The 20721-nt window shown below is 54.5% G+C and overlaps 7 protein-coding genes across 7 annotated transcripts; 2 read left to right on the plus strand and 5 right to left on the minus strand.

Moving 5' to 3' along the window:
* Positions 1-142: 142 nt before the first annotated feature.
* On the minus strand, positions 143-922 carry CCMA1212_002150 (Pre-mRNA-splicing factor SPF27; the record flags this gene model as incomplete). Its single annotated transcript, XM_073699550.1, has 2 exons — positions 143-774; positions 886-922. 2 exons carry the CDS (start codon positions 920-922, stop codon positions 143-145), a joined length of 669 nt encoding a protein of 222 aa, XP_073562188.1.
* Positions 923-2619: 1697 nt separating this feature from the next.
* On the minus strand, positions 2620-3099 carry CCMA1212_002151 (uncharacterized protein; the record flags this gene model as incomplete). Its single annotated transcript, XM_073699551.1, has 3 exons — positions 2620-2839; positions 2898-3037; positions 3091-3099. The coding sequence occupies 3 exons, from the start codon at positions 3097-3099 to the stop codon at positions 2620-2622; spliced, it is 369 nt and encodes a 122-aa protein (XP_073562189.1).
* Positions 3100-8770: 5671 nt separating this feature from the next.
* CCMA1212_002155 (Transcription elongation factor SPT6) lies at positions 8771-13204 on the minus strand (the record flags this gene model as incomplete). Its single annotated transcript, XM_073699552.1, has 4 exons — positions 13014-13204; positions 12767-12949; positions 9082-12703; positions 8771-9024 (listed from the first exon to the last, which is right to left on the minus strand). The coding sequence occupies exons 1-4, from the start codon at positions 13185-13187 to the stop codon at positions 8771-8773; spliced, it is 4233 nt and encodes a 1410-aa protein (XP_073562190.1). The 5' UTR covers positions 13188-13204.
* A 2943-nt stretch (positions 13205-16147) lies between these two features.
* Positions 16148-17916, plus strand: CCMA1212_002156 (Dual specificity protein kinase FUZ7; the record flags this gene model as incomplete). Its single annotated transcript, XM_073699553.1, has 4 exons — positions 16148-16432; positions 16524-16681; positions 16769-17300; positions 17374-17916. 4 exons carry the CDS (start codon positions 16148-16150, stop codon positions 17914-17916), a joined length of 1518 nt encoding a protein of 505 aa, XP_073562191.1.
* Positions 17917-18125: 209 nt separating this feature from the next.
* CCMA1212_002157 (uncharacterized protein) lies at positions 18126-18332 on the minus strand (the record flags this gene model as incomplete). The annotated part of the gene is made up of 1 exon (XM_073699554.1): positions 18126-18332. One exon carries the CDS (start codon positions 18330-18332, stop codon positions 18126-18128), a length of 207 nt encoding a protein of 68 aa, XP_073562192.1.
* A 170-nt stretch (positions 18333-18502) lies between these two features.
* CCMA1212_002158 (putative hydrolase) lies at positions 18503-19609 on the minus strand (the record flags this gene model as incomplete). The annotated part of the gene is made up of 2 exons (XM_073699555.1): positions 18503-19112; positions 19494-19609. The coding sequence occupies 2 exons, from the start codon at positions 19607-19609 to the stop codon at positions 18503-18505; spliced, it is 726 nt and encodes a 241-aa protein (XP_073562193.1).
* On the plus strand, positions 19518-19712 carry CCMA1212_002159 (uncharacterized protein; the record flags this gene model as incomplete). The annotated part of the gene is made up of 1 exon (XM_073699556.1): positions 19518-19712. One exon carries the CDS (start codon positions 19518-19520, stop codon positions 19710-19712), a length of 195 nt encoding a protein of 64 aa, XP_073562194.1.
* Positions 19713-20721: the final 1009 nt, after the last annotated feature.

The following is a 20721-nucleotide window of genomic DNA, read 5'->3' on the forward strand; positions in this document are numbered from 1 at the left end:
TGCCTTGTACCACTACATGTAGGAACAAAAGACAGTGAAAGCTCTATGGCGGAGTTATATGTACATGCAACAGGAAACTCGCACGATAAGGAAGTTGAAAAGGGAGAGAAAATGAAAAAGAGAAGACAGTGAATCCTTTTCGTCATGACTGAGAAGGCTCGGCGGTGGCAGCCCTGCTCCTCAACTCGTGGCGAATCTGTTCCCTGAGCTCCTGGACGGCGATTTCCGTCTCGAGGACCCTCCCCACGCCCTCGCGCCAGTTCTGCTCCAGCCCCTGCATCTCGGCCTTGACGTCCGTCTGGCGGGCGGCGCGCGCGGCGTTGACGAGGTCAATGTCGCGCTTGGTGGCGGCGAGATCGCGCTCGAGGGAGCGGAGCTCGGCCTCGAGGTGGTAATTCGATAGGAGCCACGCGTTGCGCCCGTGGGCGTCGAGCAGGGCGAGGTTCTGCGCGCGGGAGGCGAGGTACGCGGAGGAGACGAAGGCGTTTTGCAATGCTCGGCGCGTGGCCTGGGCGGTTTCGGAGTCTGTCGAGGGTGAGGATTCGGGGGGCGGGAGTTCCTGGGCTTCGTAGCGGGAGAGGTCGAGGGGGGGTTGTGGCGGTTGGGAGGATGCTATGCGGGATAGTTGGGCGGATATTGCGGGCGAGAAGGATGGTTCTTTGAGGGGTGGGAGGGAGGAGGTGGTTGATGATGGGGGGGAGGAGATTGATTGTTCGGCGGCGACGAGGGCGCGGGCGGCGGAGAGGGCTTCGGGGGTGGGTTCGGGGTCGATGTCTGTTGGGGAATGTCTGGTTAGCGGTTGAACTGCGCGTTTGGGCTCTCAGAGTGAGGCAAGGGGAGCACTATTGGGTTTGTTTGAAGATTGGCGGGATGAGGACGACGTACATGGGAGGGATTCGTGGTAGGCTGGGGCGACGGCCATTTTTTGCGATTTCCGAGTTCGTTTCTCCGCCCTTTGGTGTTATGATGAGCCCTGGTAGTCTTTTCGAACAAGGACTATGGGATGGGACGAATTGGCCGGCCGGGTTCGTGGTAGGCTCGTCGTGAAACTCGCAAGGCTGAAGAAGTTGATCGCGGTTTCGCGCTCTTCTATTTTTGCGGAATGCTACTGCCGCGCCGCAAGAAGACGAGCAGAGAAACAACAAACGGTATCTTGAGGGCCAGAGGAATTAGTTTTTCATTAATCGTGTCTTTTCTTTTGTGGTATTTCGCGTGGCACAAAAAAAAAAAAGAAAATGTGTCTTCTCGTCGTTCAATCAAAGCTTCATTCGTATAGAAAAAGAGAAATCAATGCTCAAGAAAAAAAGGTAGCTGCAGCAACTTCAGCGCTGCGCCGAACCCAGCCCAGCCAACCAGCACGTGTTTTGCACACAAAACCGCAACGCAAGGCTGAACCTTTAGCTTATCTAATCAGTTCCCTACAGCATTCCAGCAGAGCGGAGAAAGCGGTTTAGCGTCGTTTCTGCAAAGATGCTTTGATAATTCCTTGGTCTGCCGCGCGCGCGCACGGACCAAGTGTACTACCAGTGGGGGGCGATGGGGGCGGGCGGCCGCTGGTGTAAATTCCGGGGGAGAGCGGTTGCGGAGACGGAGAAAGAAAGGAAGATGGCATAGAAACTGACGGGGGTTCTAGTGAGGAAGGATGAGGAGCATTGATATGAGAGTCACTTTATTACGGCTCCCTGGGAACATGAGACTATGGCATAGATCTGTTGGTTTCGAATAGAACTTTCTGCCACATGAAGAGCGGAAGCAATTGGGGACGTAGGACAGCGCGAGTCGTCTACAGTACAGCATCCCGGATGGCATCATACCGTCCTTCTCCCCAAACCGCCAGACGTCAGAACTCCTCCTGGAGCCATTGTTATCTGCGGATGCAAGCACCAAGTAAGAGCACATCATCCCGTAGCATCAAAGCTGCCGATACATTCCCCCATTCACCCATGGATCTGCAGCCCTTTCGTGGGCTATTCAAACCTCGCATTTACCCAGAGCGGGGTACGCTGTCGTTATCGGCAACCACCGACACGGTGACTTCTGGCACGGTCGAGGCACGGTCGAGGCAGTCTCGGCTCGTTCGAGTAAGACCTTGCGTGTCCCGTCCAAGGAGACCGAGTAAGCATCAATGAAATGACTCGCAGGATCATCACGTTGAAAATGTTGATACCCGGGGCTTAGGGAGAAGAACTTAAATCGACACACTGTGTCAGTGTAATAGGCAGAGCTATCATAATCACTACTGTAGAGAGCGCAAGAACCTCATAAAACGTTACACGGCTTTGATTGGATCTATCTGAGAGACCGAGCCTTCATATAGTGTGACTGAAAGGTAAAGAGCAATAGCATATTATACAGCAATACATTCCTTCGCCGGCAAAGCAACGTCACGGCGGGCATGTATCAGAACTTTGGCCGCAGATGAGTGCTGTCATGTCCAGTTCCTGAATGTCGACTACCACTTTCCCGTCCTTCCTGATGGAGAAAAGAAGAGAAAAAGAGAAAGTTCCAGAGCCAAAGTAAATATGAATCATCATCAGGAATAGTGGAATGCATCAAGACAGATCCAGGATAGGACAGGACCGACAGCAGCGCCTCTGGGCGCGAGACGCCTTGTCTCGTCTAGACGGAGTGAACACTCTCGGCGGAGTCCGTCTTGGAGAGGTCATCGCCGTTCTCCTCATCAGCGGGCCCGTGGACCGACTCTTCAAAGAGAGGATCGGGCTCGTTCACCTCAAACTTGGTCTTGAAGTCGGAAAGGTTTTGGGAGAAGCTGTTGGAACGGCGACGGGCATGGGCGAAGTGGAAGTCTTCGTCCTCGACTTCATCGCCCGGATTTCCCCTGTCAAGGTGTGTTAGTCGATGTGGTGTGATGAGAGATGGTGGGCGTCAGGACATACCAGTTGCCCTTGCCATGGCCGTCCTTCTTGATCTTGTTGGGGTCGGCGCCAACAGGGCCGTGCTTGGCAAAGAAGCGAGGCAAGTTTTCTGTTGGAGAGACGCTGCCCTCGGCATGGCCCTTGTGGACACGGTCGTTGTACTTGTGAGAGCGAGTCACTAATAGGGGACGGTGTTAGTTCATGTGAAGATGACCATGGGCATCAATGGGCATGGACAAGGGCTGCGAGCTGACTCTTTGGGTTGAAGTTTGATGGAAAGAGGTCCTGATAGTTGACCTCTGGTGTTGCTGATGAAGTGTGTAGTGCAGACGTCTATGGCAGGCCTGGGGGGTGAGAGGGGGCAAAGGGGATGATGGAAAGCAGAGACAGTGCCAATGCAACACGCAAAGAGCGAGCGTGATACAGATGCGGGGGTGCGTAGCTGCAGCTGGACAAACTTACTTTTGACGGATGGATGGCGAGAGGCGATAAAACGAGGGCTAGGCGCAGAAGGGGTAAGACGGAGGTCGAGCGGGGGGGGAGATGAATTGGCCGGAGAGAGACGGTCTGTTGCGTCGAGGAGGCAGAGTTGGAGTAAGGGTGAGGAGGCGTTACCGGAACGGGTGCTGCTCGTGTTTGGGGTGTTGTGTAGACGGGCAGAGGTGGAGAGTATGTAGAGGAGAAGAAGAACACGAAAGAGGTGTATTGGGGTTGACAAGTCGAGGTGATTGAGTGTGAGCGTGTGGTATCGAGATTGTTGTTGTGTGAGAGATGGCAGTGATTCAGAGACGAAGGATGATATGCTTATAAAGACGAGGCGAGAGAAGTCGAGGGCAGGGCAACAGACATGCTGGGCACCTTGGGCTTTTGTAGCATTGTATCACGAGGTGTCACGCGAGAAGCTTCTCGGGGGTGGCGCCAACAAGACGCAGGAAGCAGAAGCAGTAACTGGCCAATCACACCAGCAGGGGCGCGGGGAGGGCAGGAGGGGAGCAAGGCAAACGGTGAAGCAAGGGCTGGAGTGACTCGGGCGGGAATTGCTGCATTGACTCGAGAATTGGAGACCGGATGTGGTCCGTCTGCTGTTCTGTGTGGCTCTCGTCTGATCTTCTCGGAGGGGGTGCAATTACAATTGAGCACGTTACGGGTAAGGAAGTACGTAATCAACTCGTACTCGTACCCCTACGAAGAATTGGGGGAGAATTGGGAGGAAACGGCGAGGTTCAGGGCAGTTGCAAACAGCGGAAGCAGCGTTTGGGCTGGACCTTCCCTTTGGCATCAATCGAGAACAGTCCCGGTACCCGCGAATGACGTGGAATGGCCTCCGGAAGCCAGGTACCGCGTACTATCGACTCCGTGCGTGCTTGCCCAATATCGACGGGTGGTGGCTCAATAGCATCATCTATCGCGTGACCTGACGCAACATGTCACTCCGTACTCGTACTGTACTGCACGGTCCGTGGTACTGATAATACGAGTACCTCTCCAGGCACCATTGGAGTGAATGGAGCTCTCCTATTTTTGGTGGGAGTTTGCCGTCCCCATCGATTTGCGGCTCCATTGCCTTTTCTCTCCTTTTCTCTCCGTTTCCTTTATCAGTTGCTGTGGTCCCTTTTCCGTCGTTTTCTTTGCCTCTTCCAATCCATTCCAATTTCTCCCAATCAATTGGCTTCTTGTCTACCTCGGCTGGTACACTACTAGGTACCGTAATTCGTACTGTACGTACAATGCTCCGCCCGCTTGCGGCACTTGCTCTCGCCCTGTTCTGGACCCCTACAGTAGCTGGCCCCGGTTACCCCAGACTTTAGTGACGCTCTGAAGTGGATTCCATTGCTCTGCGCGTTTGGTACTGCACAGTACCTGGGTACGGTCTGCCCGGTGAGACAGCCACAGCACGGCGGGGTACGGTGTACTTGGTTTCGTGTTTGCATGCAGACGCCATTAATCCTCCGGTGCTTGGAGGTGGCGAAATGCTCCGGAATACGGAGCGCGGAAGAGTACTATCAGCCTGACTCCTCACTATCCCAACCATTCCAATGGAGCGTCTACCGTAGCTCTATAGAGTCATCACGGCACCGTCTGCCGGCCTCCGGCATATCTCTCATGGATCTCGGCGGGATTTTCTCATCGTCTGCCACTATCTCGACATTCTGCACGGAGCGCCGGACTCGCCGTGGCAAATAGTCGCAGCCGCTCCACCGAGTGACAGTGCTTCCGGGTCCGGATGGCGACATTTGACGATTGAATGCAAGACATGGCCAGATAACAGAGGTATGTACTGTAGAGCTCGCTAGTCGAGGCCCCACTGGGTCCCTGGATGCTTAGGAGTCACTCTTGGACATGGTCATTATCTGGACAAGGGAACAAGAACACGTTTGTGTGAACGTCAAGAGTCATTTCTTCGCGGTTCTGTTATCATCAGCTTGCCGGTTTCTTGCCGATGTCGCTGTATGGAGGCAGTGAAGAGGTGGCAAGCGGCATGTTGGAGCCACTGGAGCTGTGATTGATATGGTTGACGCGGTGATTCTAGTAGGGTCTACTGCGCCCTACGAGGCATCGTTACAGAAGCCACTTCTCACACGATGGCTCCAGATGATGCTGATGCTGGGAAACGGGGATCCATTGCCGAAAGACTGCCATGAGTTGACGCGTGGCATTGGCCCACTGAAGCGTCCAATTGGGTTTCTACCGCAGTTCCATCAAGGTGCTCAAGTCCTTGCCTAGAAGATGCAAGACATGGTCTACAATCTAAACAGAATTCCAGAGCAGTCTCGGATAATGGACCGAGCCCAAACCAAGAGCCGCATTTACGAGCCCAAGGTAGCCACACACAGTCTGGCACACCAAAACGGACGCTTCTGATAGTTTCCCAGCTTTTCAGGGATGCTCTTGATAGCCTCCAGAAGCAAAGGCCCGTCCCCCTCCCTCTTGACGTCTTCCAGAGAAGTCAGGTATGACCGACCGCACGCAGAAGATGACGGCTTTGGTCTTTGGCGGGCGGTTCAGCGTCTGATGCTCTACCCTGAGATATGCCGCGGAGAAGTCGACGGCGTCTTTCTCTTGGTCTTCGGGAGGGTTCTCGTCTTTCTCGGGATATAAGCTATTTCGCCCGTCGACGCGAGAGAAGTCTGGGCTGTCGACTTGAAGACACCACTGGAGAAGATGCCAGTCAGTTCTTCTGCTATAAGTAGCATAACTAGACAAAACTGTAGAAAGCCTAGAAAGCGTAGAAGAGAAAACGTGCACTATGGCTCACGTTCATGCGTCCCATGTATTTCCCCGGCGAGAGCAGCTCCAAGTGACGCTCCGCCCTCCTCGCAACCTTCTCCGTATATCCAGGCACCGGTCGATGGATCTCCCTCACGGACATGCCCACCCTCGCATGGCTCAGAAACCCGCCCGGGAAGCAGGCAACGTACCCTTGCAGCCGGATCTCGTCGCCCTGCTCGTCCGGACACATGATGTAAAAGCCCTCTTCCACGCTCTCGCCCAGATTCCGCAGCATCTCGGCGTGCGCGAGCTCCCTTGACATCGATCGCGTGCGAGTTTCCCGTCGCGAGGTTGAGCAGTCTGGATCCCGAGATGCAGAACATGGTTGGGAAGCGAAGCGGGAGGTGGTGAAGCATGACTTGTTCGTAGAGCTCGGCGATGGCTGGGTTGGCGATGGGGCTGGTTGACAAGGCGTCGGCGGCGTGGTCGCGCATGGTTGTTTGGCGCTGATGATTGCGGTTGGAGTAGTCTCTGTCGCTGCGCATCCATTCGTTTCTGGACATTTTCTTGACGCCTTGGGAGGTCAGTGAAAGAAAGATGCTGAGGGTGATGTGCTTTGGTGTGTGTGCTCCTTACCGAGTGAGACGTGAGGCTTTGTCAGGAACGGCTTGTCTTGGATGGGAGGCACTTTGGTGTAATCGAAATCCTTCAATGGTTCTATTTGAGAGAGCTGGTGATTATCACGAGCCCTGTCTTTGGTGTTGCCATCGTGCTGTGTCTTGGGGGGTCGTTCTCCATATCGCCTCTAGAGCCATGATCAGTGCGATATCGCTGGGATGCCGTGAGAAGGACTAGTAGCGAGGCGATAGACCATACCGATATAAGAGGCCTTGACAACACGCAGACCGCGATTAACGCGATCGAGATGGCAGCGATCATCTTCTCAATGGCCGACGTGCAACCAAGGTCGCTGATTCGAAAGGCCAGAGGAGGCTATCTAGGACGACAAGGAGGTAGAGCGTGACTGAGTCCTCAGGAAGGACTACCTACAGAAGAAATCTTTCTGCCTGTCTCGCCGTGTACTTTCTTATATGTCAATATTGCGCTATGCAATATGCAGCTGGTGTCACTGTTGAAAACTTGGAAACCCATAAGATTGTTCAAGAAGAGCACCACGGAGACAGGATACCGCCGTCGTCCAGCGAATAAAAAGATCATGTCCAGGTAGCACAATGGCATCAACGGTAACACAGCGAGTCCCGTTTCAAAGGATGTCGGGCGGCAAGGCGTCAGTTGACTGTGAACAGTAGGTGCTCAGCATCCAGTGCTACAACATCGCGGTACATGACAAGCATTGTACATCTGAGGTGGAAACGGCTGCTACGCTGTGGGAATCTAAGCAGAATAGTCGTGATGTAAGCTCAGTGTCCATCTGCGGGAGTCAAGTTCAGGGCGAAGCAAATTTAAGCACTATGTAAGTCACTAATAGAGAAATTGCAACTGGGCAAGGGGTTTGACTGGAAGCACTTCTGGAATACATACACTCTTCGTAGGTGAGCGGATGCAGAAAACAGGGGACTGGCCACGAAGCTTCATCGACCTCAAGGGCCATTTGCATAATAAAGAATTGCCACAGAAAGACTACGACTTCCATGCTGATACAACAATTGATCAACCAGAAGTGCAAAAAGACCATACATATCCCATGCCGCAGCTCCTCACAGAGGCAAAGAAAAAAAAGAAACGACACCTGCAGGATTCGAACCTGCGCGTGCGAACACAATGCCTATGATAATCCGAAGAATAGCAGGGCATCGCCTTAACCACTCGGCCAAAGTGTCTTTATCAATTCTTATCAGCCTGGCTGCTAGCGGCATACATATACCTCACCTCTCAGCAAACCATATGTCTCCACAGAAACATCTCCGCTTCTCCATGTGATGTTGGCTTATGGAGAGGGATATGGATGAGATAGGCACAGACCAATCAGAAGACACTTTGGCCGAGTGGTTAAGGCGATGCCCTGCTATTCTTCACAGACTATCATAGGCATTGTGTTCGCACGCGCAGGTTCGAATCCTGCAGGTGTCGCTCAAATTCTTTTTTTGCTCTTCTCGACGTTTCGTGATGCTGGGTGATGATGGATTCCAGAGTCTCTTTTTGGTTGCGCTCGTCATCTATCTGCCCGTCAATCTGCTGACTGCCCCTGTGTCAATGAAGGACCGTATGCATGCAATGGACGGACATGAGGTGGTAGATGCTTTTGATCAAATAAGCTTGGGTGGGACAAGATACATATGATCACGATTCACCTTGATGAGATGCACGCTTTTTGCACCTCATGATGCCCAATCTAGCTGTATCGAGGAAAGGATAACTCGCAAGCTGATCCTGAATCCTTCATCCGAGAAATCACAATGCCAACGAGTATTCTATTTTTCATGAGTATTGCTTCCTGACCCCCAAGCCTCCTCCTCTGCAGTAATGAACACATAAAGTAAAAAAAAAAAAAGTTATTTCGTTCCCAGAGACTGCTATCGAGTTCCTCCTGAGCCAATTGAATGCCGACTTTCTACACAATGATGCCAAGTAATCAACACACGAGTCATTAAATCTGTAACCCTAAATCTCGCTTTTCCATGTCCTCCTCCAGCCCCCCCGTCTAGGTGGTCCTCATGAGGCCCTTAGCGAGCCCCCATCTTGGAAAACTCGTTCTGGAACCGCAGTTTGAAACCGTTGCACAGGGCGCGCATGTCGGGATACTGGTATCCTCTCAGCTCGAACCCCTGAGGAATGGTTCGCACCGGCAGGCCGATGACACGCGCCGTCTTGCTCGCCTTGAAACACAGCCAAAAGTATCCCGGGTGCTTGGTGTCGATGCAGAAGGCGTAAGCAGATCGGTTGGGGTTGGCGTCCACGTATGTGATGAGCCATTTCTCTGTATCAAAGTTAGAACAATGCAAATCTGGGCAATGGATGGTGCACGATAACTTACCAGTCTCGCTGCGCGACCTGTTCTGGTACTTGTCGTGCCTCATCATCTCCTCGACCTTTCTGGCCATGGCCTTAACATGGTCCACGATCAACTCGTCCAGATCACTGTACGTGTACTTGCCACCGATTCGAAGAAGTTTGCCGACGGAAAACTCCGTCTCCTTCTGCATTTCCAGCACGTCAATGTGTTGGTAGACGCCATCGGCGACCTTCCAGGTAATAGCCAGGTGGTCGTTGCCTTTGGAGGACGGCCGGATAATGACTTCGCCAGGAGGCTGCGATCCCAGGTACTCCTCTGCCTGGATCGAGTTGAAGGGCTTGAAGTTGGGATGCTTCACCACGCGCTGCGTCCGGCCTGTGGTCTTGTCCTTCTCGCGCAGCTCCTCTTTGTCGGCGGCCTCGAGGGCATAGTCCCAGCCATCGCGACCAAAGTTGATGGGTACCTTGTAGGGGATGCGCAAAGACTCTTCCCGTATCGACAGCTTGGCCATAAAGTCCTTGTAGTTCATCTCGAGAATCTTGGCTTGCACTGTTTGCCCTGTGCTGAGGACATCCTTGACCGACGCCCGGTTCGATACCTCGTGGCCTTCTATCCTGCCCTCGATGCCGCAGTCCAGCTTCACAATGGCAAAGTCGTCTCTGACCATGCGCACATTGACCGGGACAATCATGCCTTCGCAGAGCGTTGACTTGGTTTCGCCCGTGAACATGGTAAAGATGTCGGACGGCGTAAGGAGCGCGAAGCTTCTACGCAGCTCCTCGTAGGGCGCTTGCAGCTCGGCACTGATGGCCTCGAGAGTCGCTCGCTTGCGTTGGCTAAAGTTCCTCTGCAGCTGGTCGGCATACTCGTCGAGCACCAGCTCGTTGACCCTCTCTTGCTCGTCTTGCTTGAAGAGCTTCCGCACAATGGCGCCGGGTCCGTTCTCGTCAGTCTCCGCCTTGACGTCTTCTTCGTCCAGCTCGAGCGCATCTGCCGCCATCTTGCGGCCCAGCTCGTAGTCTTCGGGGTGAACACGGGTGTTGTCGAGGGGGTCTGATGAGGGATTCGTCGCATCGTACTCGATATACAGGAAACTGGCACAGTTGTTCCAGACGCGAGGCCCAACAACCGGCAGCTTGCCGCTGTCCGGGTCACCAACCAGCTCGTCTCTCGTATTGACGACGCCTCCGTTCGCGTTGATGGTCTTGATCACGCTGGTGGCCTTTCGCGGGCCCAGCCCTGCGACATAGGGGAGGAGGTTGGCCGTGTACGTGTCCGTCATGGCTTCGTTGATGTTCACTCCGACCATGTTGACAGTATCAACCATGGCCGACTCCAAGTACTTCATCAGCTTATCCCGGGGCAGCAGGTTCTGGCATGGATGGAATGAGAGAGACGCCACATCCTTGCCCAGCGCGGCGTACTCCTTCATCGGGTTCTGCAGGTACCGCGCCAAGGCAATGCAGTATCGTGTGACGGAGTTGAGGGAGGGGTGCTCGGCGATGGCGCGAGGGCTGTCCTTGTATAGGCGTGCGACTTCATCCTCGACGACGACGACCTCGAGCAGCTCGGTTCGGTAGTCGTTTGTCTCGGGGTCCTCAAACTCTGCTCCCATCAGGCCCTTTTCGCTCACCAGGCCCTCCAGGTCGCGAACGAGCTTGTGCGTATCCGCTGACCAGCCACTGACACCAATGACATCGGGCCGTCGCCGTCGTACAAGTTCGACAAAGTTCTCGCGCTGGGCCTCGTCTCTGCCGAGATTGCCAAACTTGCCTTGTTCAAGCACCCGGCCCTCTTCTTCCACCCAAGCCCAGCACACAGGGTCGCGGGTAGGGTCACCACCTCCGTTGGACAGCACCAAGACTCGCGGCGTGGTTCCCAGAATCATGCCCTTGGGCTTGTAAGGAGCCTGGTCAAGCTTGCGGTAGAACTCTTGCCGGCACATCTTGAGAACTTCATCCTGGCAAAAGGTTCGAATGACTTCCTTGATGTTCTTGGCCACAATCTTCTCCAGCTTGGGATAGGCGAGGTCCAGCACCTTTCTGCGCTCCTCTCGCCACTGCTCCGCTCGGTCGCTGAAATTTTCTGATTCAAACTCCTGGTAGAGTTGTCTGCGGAAGTCATACCGCGAAGGCATCTCGACCTTGATCTCCACGAGGCCTTCCTCCTCGGCGCGCATCATCTTCAGGAATACTTCGGGCTGGTGGACCAGATCCGCAATGGCTTGGTTCTGGATATACTTGATTTCGTAGTACGGGTGTGTGTCATCAATCTTTCGCAGTCCCTTTTCCGTCCGGCGACAGCTGATTTCGGCTGCCTGGTAAAAGGATGCTCTGAGGTACTTGCGCATCCGAGGACTGGCAAAGAGCTCCTCGGCATACATCTGACGAGCAGCATTGATGACTTGATCGCCGGTGCTGAAGCTCTCGTCAGTCAGAGTATCAGCAAGGTCCATCGGATACTGCTCGTGATCATCCGGTGCGATTTTTCGGCCCTGGCGCAGAGCGTTCTTCGCCAGTTGATCAGCAGTGATGCCGTAAGCCTTGACAAAGTAATAGGCCTTCCCGTTGCGAACACGATCGAGCAGTGAAGACTTTGAGCCCGGTCGTTTCATTTGTGATGCATTGCCGGATAGAGAGGCGAGGTCTCGCAGCTTGTTGGCGTACTGGAACTGCAGGTAGTCTTGCAGATCCTGGATTTCTTCCATGGTCGTGGCCTCGGGGATCATCTCCTCGACCATTTCATCCTTGACATCCATGGACTTGAGGTTATCGTACGACTTCTCCAGTGCATTCCGCTTTTCCACGAAGGAGCGAAACTTGATGTCAAGCTCAAGAATCCTCCACAGGTCATCCTGGTTCAACAGCTTGTCCGACTGGATCGTGTAATCGGGGCCGTCAGGGTCGTCTCTCGTGGACTTTCGGATCTTTTTGGAATGGAGGAGGTAGTCCTTTCGGTGCTGGAACACAAACGGCACCTCGACTTCGTCAACAATGAAGAACTCGAGAACTTTACCAACGGCCTTGCCAAAGGGAGCCTGGAGTTCCTGGATCAAGCCCTTCTTCGGCCACAGCTGGTTGGTAATCCATCGAGCCTCTTCTTTGAACTGATCAGGAGTGAGCTGCAGGTTCTTGAAAGGCTTGCGGTCGAGCTGGAAGCGTTCGGGCTCGTCCGTGAACCGAATCTCGTTATCCTCGTCTGTGAGCAGCTTCTCCTTAAGCTGTGAAGGCTCAAAGACATCCTTGAGCTCGATGCCTTGCTCCTCTCTCTCCCTGTCCTCTTCCTCTTCCTCCATCTGAAGTGCCCAGTCGTAGTCTTCGCCGTTGCCGAAAATGGCCTCCATATCATCCAGGGCGTCCTTGTCCAGGCCAGTCGTATCGACGACGCCTCCGACGCCGCGATCTCTAGGGCGGGCAACTTCGGCATCCTCCTGCTGGCGTATGCGCTCGTCTTCATCCTCGGGGTAATCCTCCTCGATGAAGTCATCGAACTCGTCGACTTGGGAACGGAAGCCGGGTCGACCATAGCCACGTTGCTCGGCGGCATCATCTTCCTCGTCCGCAAAGATTTCTTCCAGTCCTCGCTTCTCGTGGGCGGCATCGTCCTCGTCTCGGTGGCCACGTTTGAGTCGTTTGAACTTTGACTGTGTATGCGGTGTCAGGACATGAAATCACTCTATATCATCACGGAAAGTTGAGGGGCTAACTGGTGCCTGGGGCTTTGGCTGTTCTCCAAATTGCTCGCCAATGAGCTCCAAATCTTCTTCGTCGAGTAATTCTTCCTCTTCGCGATTCCGATGCTCTCGCTTTCGCTTTACTGGTCGACTCTCGACGTCAGACTCGACCTCTTCTTCCTCTTCGTCCTCGTCGACAATGAAGCCCTCGCGGATCTAAATTGATTGTGCGCGTTAGTGGAAACCCGTGTCAGCAGCGAGACAGCGCTTTCGGTGTTACCTTGCGAGCTTCTTCCTCGTCGTCGTCGTCCTCTTCCTCTTCGCTGGAGTCGTCGATATGGGCGGAAGGCTTCCTCCGGCGCTCCTGGCCAGTCTCTTCGTCAAAGGACTCGTCATCTTCCTCGTCATCCAGCTCTGCCTCTCCCGAGATCAAATCGCGCATCGCGGAGCTCATCTTGCCGGTGCTGGGCGCTATCGCGTTGGATGAATGTCACAAGCTGGATCGAGAGGCTCGCGTCCAAATTGCGCGCGGATGACGCAGTTGAGGCGGTGGCTGGAGTGGATAACGATGGAAACGCGGAGATGGCCTTGATTCCCGCAAATAATGTCGAAGAGTTGGATGAGACCAGCTGGGCTTCTCTCTCCTGAGAAGTCTACAATGAATTTTTGAGTTGCTCTCGCCGGCAGCCTTCAGCCTCGTGTCGCGTGTGGCAGGGGGGACACGGACTTATATTCATCCGGTCTGCTCGGCTTACATCATCCACAAGCCACACTGCGAGGATATCAAGTGTTGAGCGTCTTCCATTTTGCTACGATTTCTACTTCTTTTCCCCTAAATGATCAAGGAGGGAAGCGGACGAGTTTACTCCAGATCCATGGATTGAGAGATGTCATAAAGCGAAGATACGCTGCAAACAGACTACGTTACGTGTCGCTACCAGCTCCGCAGCCTCCTCCCCCAATTGCCCAGTGATACTGCCCAAATACTCGTTGGATCAATGTTCTTTCAACCAAGTGAAAGTACCTTACCTATCAGTCTCAGGGTGAGAACAATGCCACTGCAAGATTCGGCATGCAGCCAAGTCAGTGTCCTTTATATTCGTATGCTCCCCGCTCCCGAGCACTCGGGAAGCGGCAAGTATCTTCTGCTGCAGCTCGCTCTAGCTTCAAGGATCGGGCCTCAGCTTTTGAAGCACACGGCCGGTGTGGAGTCGCAGTTCTCATTGATACCAACTGAAAGTCCCTGAGCATGAACATGTTGGCATCTAAACGCTGAGCCCCGCAGATGGGCGGCAAGCCGGAGACTTAAATTAGAAGACGGATCGAAGACCCCACCGTTGACAGCAGCTTCTCCATGGACGTTGACTTGGAAGCAGAGGAGAGGTTGGGAACCGGTGTTGTAAGGTGAATCGGTCATTGCCAAGTGAATACCCAACTCAAGACTATGACAAGAAGCTTACCCCAATGCCATCAACGTCACGCCTGAGAAGAATCTATTGGTAGGTAGCTGGTGAAGACGTATCTCGAGCCTCCACGATCCCCTGTAAAGGGCTGCCGGTGCTTATTGATTGTGTAAATGACCCTCGAAGGCCTCAAGAACAAAGTAGCAATTACCTACATGGGCAATCTGTGTTTCATTGATGCTTGTGTAGGGACAAAAAAGGACGAAATCTGGGCGAAGGTTCTCCTGGTGGTTGCGATAGAAGGAGTCGCTCAGTATTGCATGTTCGCGGGGGCACGCCATGCCAGGGAAGTGGCTTTGAAACGATTTACTGTAAGCGACGCTTTGAAGAGCAATGGGGCGATATCGAAACAGGCAATGCTCCTGGGGATGAGACGGCAAACGTGCCCTTGAGCTGACATGTTCAACCGCCGAAGCCGTCTAGAAGGGCACTCTGGAAGGGAGACGGAAAGGAGATGGACAGGCACAGGCACCGTCACCTGAATCGTCCCGCATACACTACCTAGAGTTTCAGCGCGGTGAACTTCGCGGAGTGCTCAAGGGATGCTGGACGAGAATCGCTCTGCATGATTGGCGAGGGTTGAGCGAGCTCAGGAGCGTTTAGCATGTTAGCTGGGTTTCATCCCTCTGCGCATCGTATACATGAGGACATGTCCAAACGTGCCGTCTCTTCGCTAGGGTACGCGGGAATGGCCCGAGACCCCGCCGGACGAGGAAGAACCCTTAGGACGTGACTCGTGTGAGCAGCGTTTTGGTGTTGAGGATGCGAGTAATAGGTGCATGGACTGATTGATCCATACCTTGGGTACTGTACAGTATGATTGAGCATGCGGTGCGTCTGGACGCATCGTGCAAGAGGCACAGCACCGCGTCTGTACTAACAAGGGCCAATGCTGTCCATTGATAGGGGGGCCCAGCGCGCTCCGGCGCCTAAAACCAGAGCCAGCGTCCCAGGGGTTGGCTCTGGTGGCTCTTGGGGTCGCCCCAAACAGGCATCGTGCATGTCGAGCAGCGACTGTGTGTGTGGCTGCTGGCGACAAAAATAGAAGTTGGTCCGGCATGATTGGCGAAAATCTCCATGCGCGGCATTTCATCTCATGTGCTCTTTTGCTGTCGAGAGAGACTTTAAAAAGAGCAGAGGCAAACAGGAGAAGACAAGCTGAATTCAAACAGATCTCAGCCCTCAATTCTTTGTAGCTTCACCGTCCTGGACCGCCAAAGGAACGGCCGGGATCACGTTATCTCTGCAGGACCCCACACTGGACCGCCGCAGCGAGAGGCTACAGGCTACAGGCTACAGGCTACAGGCTACAGGCTACAGGCTACAGGCTACAGGCTACAGGCTACGGGTACCGCCTGGACGTGTAACCGCTACTCCAGGCCTGGGCACCGCTCGCTAGCCGCCACCCGTCTCTTGGACCTGGGATCTTGGTGCACGGAGCACGGAGAACGGAGCACCACTGCTGCCGTCGACCTGTAAATATCCCCCACGGCACAGGAGCGAGTTCGAGGGGTGTGTCCTTTCATCTGCGGAGAAGCGAGACAGCGACAAGGCTCGGAGGCATTTCTACTCGATCCTCTGCCTCTTCTTCTTCTTCATCTCTGGCTGCCTGTCCGTCCAGGGAGCGTCGCCACAGCCCGCACCTATTCGAAGCCCGACCGCCTGCGACTTGACGAAGAATCTGCCCCAGGCTGCGCTATTCCGAGCGACGACGCAACACTCCCTTCCCTCCACACGCAAGGCTCTGGCCATCTAGCACTTCACCCGACATCTCCTCGACGAACGCAGCCTGTTGTCTACCAAGGAGTGTTGTCTGCCGTTCTTTTTGCCTCCAACCCGTGCTTGGGAGCCCAGTCATCTCTTCAGCTGGCCCGAGACTTGACCCCCCCTTATCAACCGCCGCCTCTGATACCGAACCTCGCCGATTCAGCACTTCTTCACCTCGCCCACCATGGCTGACCCGTTTGCGCCGCGCACTATGAAGCGCAAGAACGTCAAGGGCCTTGCTCTGACGCCGGCAGCACCTCGCCCTTCACCAACGGCCGATACGAGCAGACGCGGCTCAGAAATTAACAAAGACGAAGCCGGCAAGGAGGAGCAGTTGGAGATTGGCATCGAGTACAAGCTCGATCTAAGACCGGAGGAGCTCGAAGTCATAAAAGAACTCGGGTCTGGCAACGGTGGTACCGTTAGCAAAGTCAGGCATCTGACGACGGGAACTGTCATGGCTCGCAAGGTGCGTTACACAAAGACTTGTTGCCCCTGAGAGCTGGACATCTTCTGGACCTGCTTTGTTGGAGCCTCGGAGCTGACATCCAAGTGTCCAGATAATACACGTCGAAGCCAAGAAAGAGATGCGAAGGCGAATCGTTCGGGAGCTCCAGATTATGCATGGATGCCACTCCGAACACATTGTCACATTCTATGGCGCCTTTTTGAATCATAATAACGATGTCATTATGTGCATGGAATACATGGATGTTGGGTAAGTATCACTTCGTTCTATGCAGTCACATTGCGTAGTCTGGGTCAGTATTATGGGAACCTGGCTGACTGGGATTGCTTGCTTAAGTGCGCTCGACCGAGTTTCGAGAGTCTTTGGCCCAATTCGAGTGGACGTCTTGGGCAAGATTGCAGAGGCAACCTTGGGCGGCCTGACCTATCTGTACATCAAGCACCACATTATGCACCGAGATATCAAGCCGTCGAATATCCTCATTAATTCTCGCGGCTCCATCAAGCTGTGCGATTTCGGTGTGTCTGGAGAGCTGGTCAACTCCATCGCCGACACCTTTGTCGGCACATCGACGTATATGGCCCCCGAGCGAATCCAAGGCGAGAAGTACACTGTCAAGTCAGACGTCTGGAGCTTTGGCTTGACCATCATGGAGCTTGCCATTGGGAAATTCCCCTTCAACGCAAGCGAGCACATTGACGACGCCGAATCAGCCCCGGCGGGCATATTGGATCTGCTGCAGCAGATTGTCAACGAGCCGGCTCCGAAGCTGCCCAAGAGCGACGCGTTCCCTAGCATCCTGGAGGATATGGTTCAGAAGTGCCTGTTCAAGGAGCCTGAGAAGCGACCCACTCCACAGGAGCTGTTTGTAAGTTGACATCCCTTTGTTGTGTGTCCCCATACGTCATCAGAAGCAGGTGTGACTGAGACGTGCTTTTTAGGAACGGGACCCCTTTGTTCAGGCTGCGAAGAGGACACCGGTGGACCTCAAAGAGTGGGCTGTTGGTCTCATGGAGAGGGACAACCGCAAGTCTCATCTTGTGCCCCAGCTCTCACCCAGCGGCACCCACGAGCTGCTCCGATCAAGCGACTCATCGCCACAGTCGCGAAACGAAGAGGTGCCGCTCGACACCCCCGTCTTTGGCGACATTCCGATCGCTGGAGACCGACTTTTCTCGCCCCGAGACCAAGCGGCCACACAGAACCGCTCACCCTCGCGAAACGGTGCGGCGACTAGCCGGACCGGCCATCCGAGCCTCGCCCCTCGGGGTGTCACCTCAAGCCCGGCGTCTGGCTACTCGGACGGCTCCCACCACTCTTCCTCCAACCCGACCACCTTCAGCCTCCCAGTCCGACCAGCACCACCCACAAGCTCCTTTTCGCGAGAAGGACCGCAAAAGCCGGCGGCAGACGAGGCACGGGGTCAGAGCCGGAGGCAGGTCAAGACTTATGGGCTGCCCCCGAACCCTTCATACGGCGTTTAGGATCCGCCGCCACCATACGATTAGACCCTCTGACCAAACTTGTATCTACATACCCTCGTCAGCTTCCTGCTTTAGCATCAACTCGGCGCAAATATTAGTTTTGTGATGGATTTGCGTCTCTTCTTTTTATGCCACATCTGGCTACGGACGCCAAACAAGACAGAATGACATTTCAGGAATGGGCTGTGAAATTTGTGAAGACAGTCATTCTACGTTGCACATGCGTAAGGACATCTTCTTGGTCTCTCGCAACATGCATGGTGCTTGGATTGTTTCATGTTATCAGTGACGTATATGCGGCGAGCACGCTTTACGCGCTTGGAATCCAGCAAAGCAGGCTGAGTTGGATACACAAAAAGGAGAGACAGAGCGTGAGAGACGGAGGACAGCGGCAAAGGACTTTTGCAATTGAGCATTAAGCTTTTGAGTTTTATTGGATTTGCCATTTCGCCTCCCATATGCAAAAGAGTCTGCAGATATATGTATGCTTCTATGCCTCATGAGTTGTTTGATGGACTTGATTACATGCAACATGCTTTGTGCCGAGAAGCGCTTGGGTCTAAAACGTTCCAGATGTCCGTCGAAATCACAGTAACACCCGCGCTGGCTCTATGTTTCTCCCCTCAAACCCATTTTCCAGGATGTGAATCAACTCGTCAAGCTGGGTGATGACCAAGTCGGTGTGCTCATGGGTGGCCAGCTCCTTGTTCACGTCGTTGAGCAGCAGCACCGTGGCCGCGCCCGCTAGCCTCCCCGCCGTCAAATCGTCGATGGAGTCCCCGACCATGATCAAGCCGCTCGTGTCCACGGCGCCGGAGCCATCGACAAGGCCCCAGCTCTGCGCGATGTGCATGATGCCGGCGGGATGGGGCTTGGGCGGGCGGAAGTCCCTGGTGATGACGGGGTAGAACGGGGACTCGGGCAGGAACTTTGCGAGGAGGTGCTGGACGGGGATGTCGAAGTTGCGGGTGCAGATGGCCTTGGGCACGCGGTAGGCGTCGAGGCAGGCCATGAGGGCGGCGAGGCCCGGCTGGGGCGTCTGGGCGGCCATGGCCTTGCGCTCGATGGCGCGGATGGCCTCGTGGGCGGGGGGCTGCTGGTGGGCGGGCAGCTTGTCGATGTGCTCGAGGATGTCGACGGACTTGGGGATGCCGAGGACGGAGCGCATTTCCCTGAACATGTATGTTTGTGGCTCACTGTGAAGGGGTATTAGTATTAGGTACATGTAGGCAGATGAGATCTGAGTGGAGTTGTAAGTGTTGTCTTTTGCTTGACGGGTTTGTGTGATTTTGAATGCTTCTTTCATTGTATCATCAGGATGAGAGGGGTGGTATAAGCGAGTGAGCCAGGAGCTGGGACGATGAGGCTATCCGAGCAGACCTCAATGTCAGGTCGCAGGTTGCCAAACAGGACAGAAAGATATCAGGCTTCATATAGAGTAAGGTTTGGCATGCTTATACAGAGATCCTCAAGAGAAGAGAAGAGAAGAAGAAGGGAGGCAAGGGTATTGTTTTCTTGAAAAACTTGCAAGGGGCTTAAGGGCGTGAACAGCCAAGCCGGTGCGAGGTCACTCATACCATAACGTTCCGTCCATGTCGAAAATGATGCCCTTGAGCGGCGGATCGGCATGGAACGGTGACACATCTGCCGTGCCTCGCAAAGGGGCGAACCGTCTGGGCCTGGGGGAAGCCATGGCGGACAAGAGCCGTCTGCGGATATACGAGTACGCGGCCAGCGTGTCGATTGAGCTTGTGAACGAAACTGGAAGCGATAGCGGGTGCGTCTGGGGGGTGTAAGTGAGATGATCAGGCACACACAGGCTCCAGACGCTGAGGAGACTGCGTGACGGGGTGGAGAGGGGAGAGGAATGAAGGAGGAGGAAGACAAAGACGAAGAGAATGCCAAGACAAAGGGCGTGTGAAAGGGCTAGAGGGACAGCGCAGGCTTATCGTGGTTTTCCAGCTAAGAGGTCAGGTAATAATGGAATTGACTATAGCTCTTTTCTTTGGGCTCCATGAACGTGCACAATGCCAAGCAAATAGAGCGAAGATCCGCTGCGTCTAGACGTATGCAAGAGGCTCAATTAGGGACCAGCGACAAGGAGCAAGGTTCGTGTCAGCGGCTACTGTAGGAGACGAAGTGCTCGATTGCGAGTGCGAATAGTTGTTGGGTGATGCGGGAGGCATTGAGCGTCGGGTGGCTAGTGGTCGGCTGGTGGCGCAGTTGAGCCCAATGGCCTCCAGCTGTCCAGGTCGCTCGAGGTGCTGCTGGAGCCGCTGAACTGCTGGCGGCGTGCAGAAGCGCGCCCAAAAGACCCGTTCTGATCCATGGACGTATTGAACCAACCGCCAGTTGGACTCTTGTCTAGTGACATCCCGTTTATTGCAACCTACCTCATGCCGGCACTAAGCACGAGTATCACATGGATGGATGGATGTTGGCTCGGCCAGGTCGCCAAGGAAGAGCTCCAGTCTGATTCTGGCCACGATCTGGCGGCATCTCGCAACAAGTGACAGCCCAGCACTCCCTCCTCCAAGCCCGGAGTGCATGCGGCCCACTGGCTACCCCGCTGGAACTGTCACTGCCGGTACTGTACCTGGCCAGCGCTGCAGGCGGACACGCTCAGGGCCGCTAGCTGGCCTCTGCGCCCAATAGCTCCCGGCAGTCGGGCCCCTGCCAGAGCTGGGGAATCGCACGGTCATTGGACCTGGGCTCAAACTTTCCATAGGTAGGTTAGCACTGGATCGGGAGCTGTTACTAGGTAGTAGGTATTGATCCTTGAGGGCGTTGCTCCTCCGCTGTTAG

This window comes from Trichoderma ghanense, assembly GCF_004382785.1.
Source record: "Trichoderma ghanense strain CCMA-1212 chromosome Unknown scaffold_1, whole genome shotgun sequence".
Classification (NCBI taxonomy): domain Eukaryota; kingdom Fungi; phylum Ascomycota; class Sordariomycetes; order Hypocreales; family Hypocreaceae; genus Trichoderma; species Trichoderma ghanense.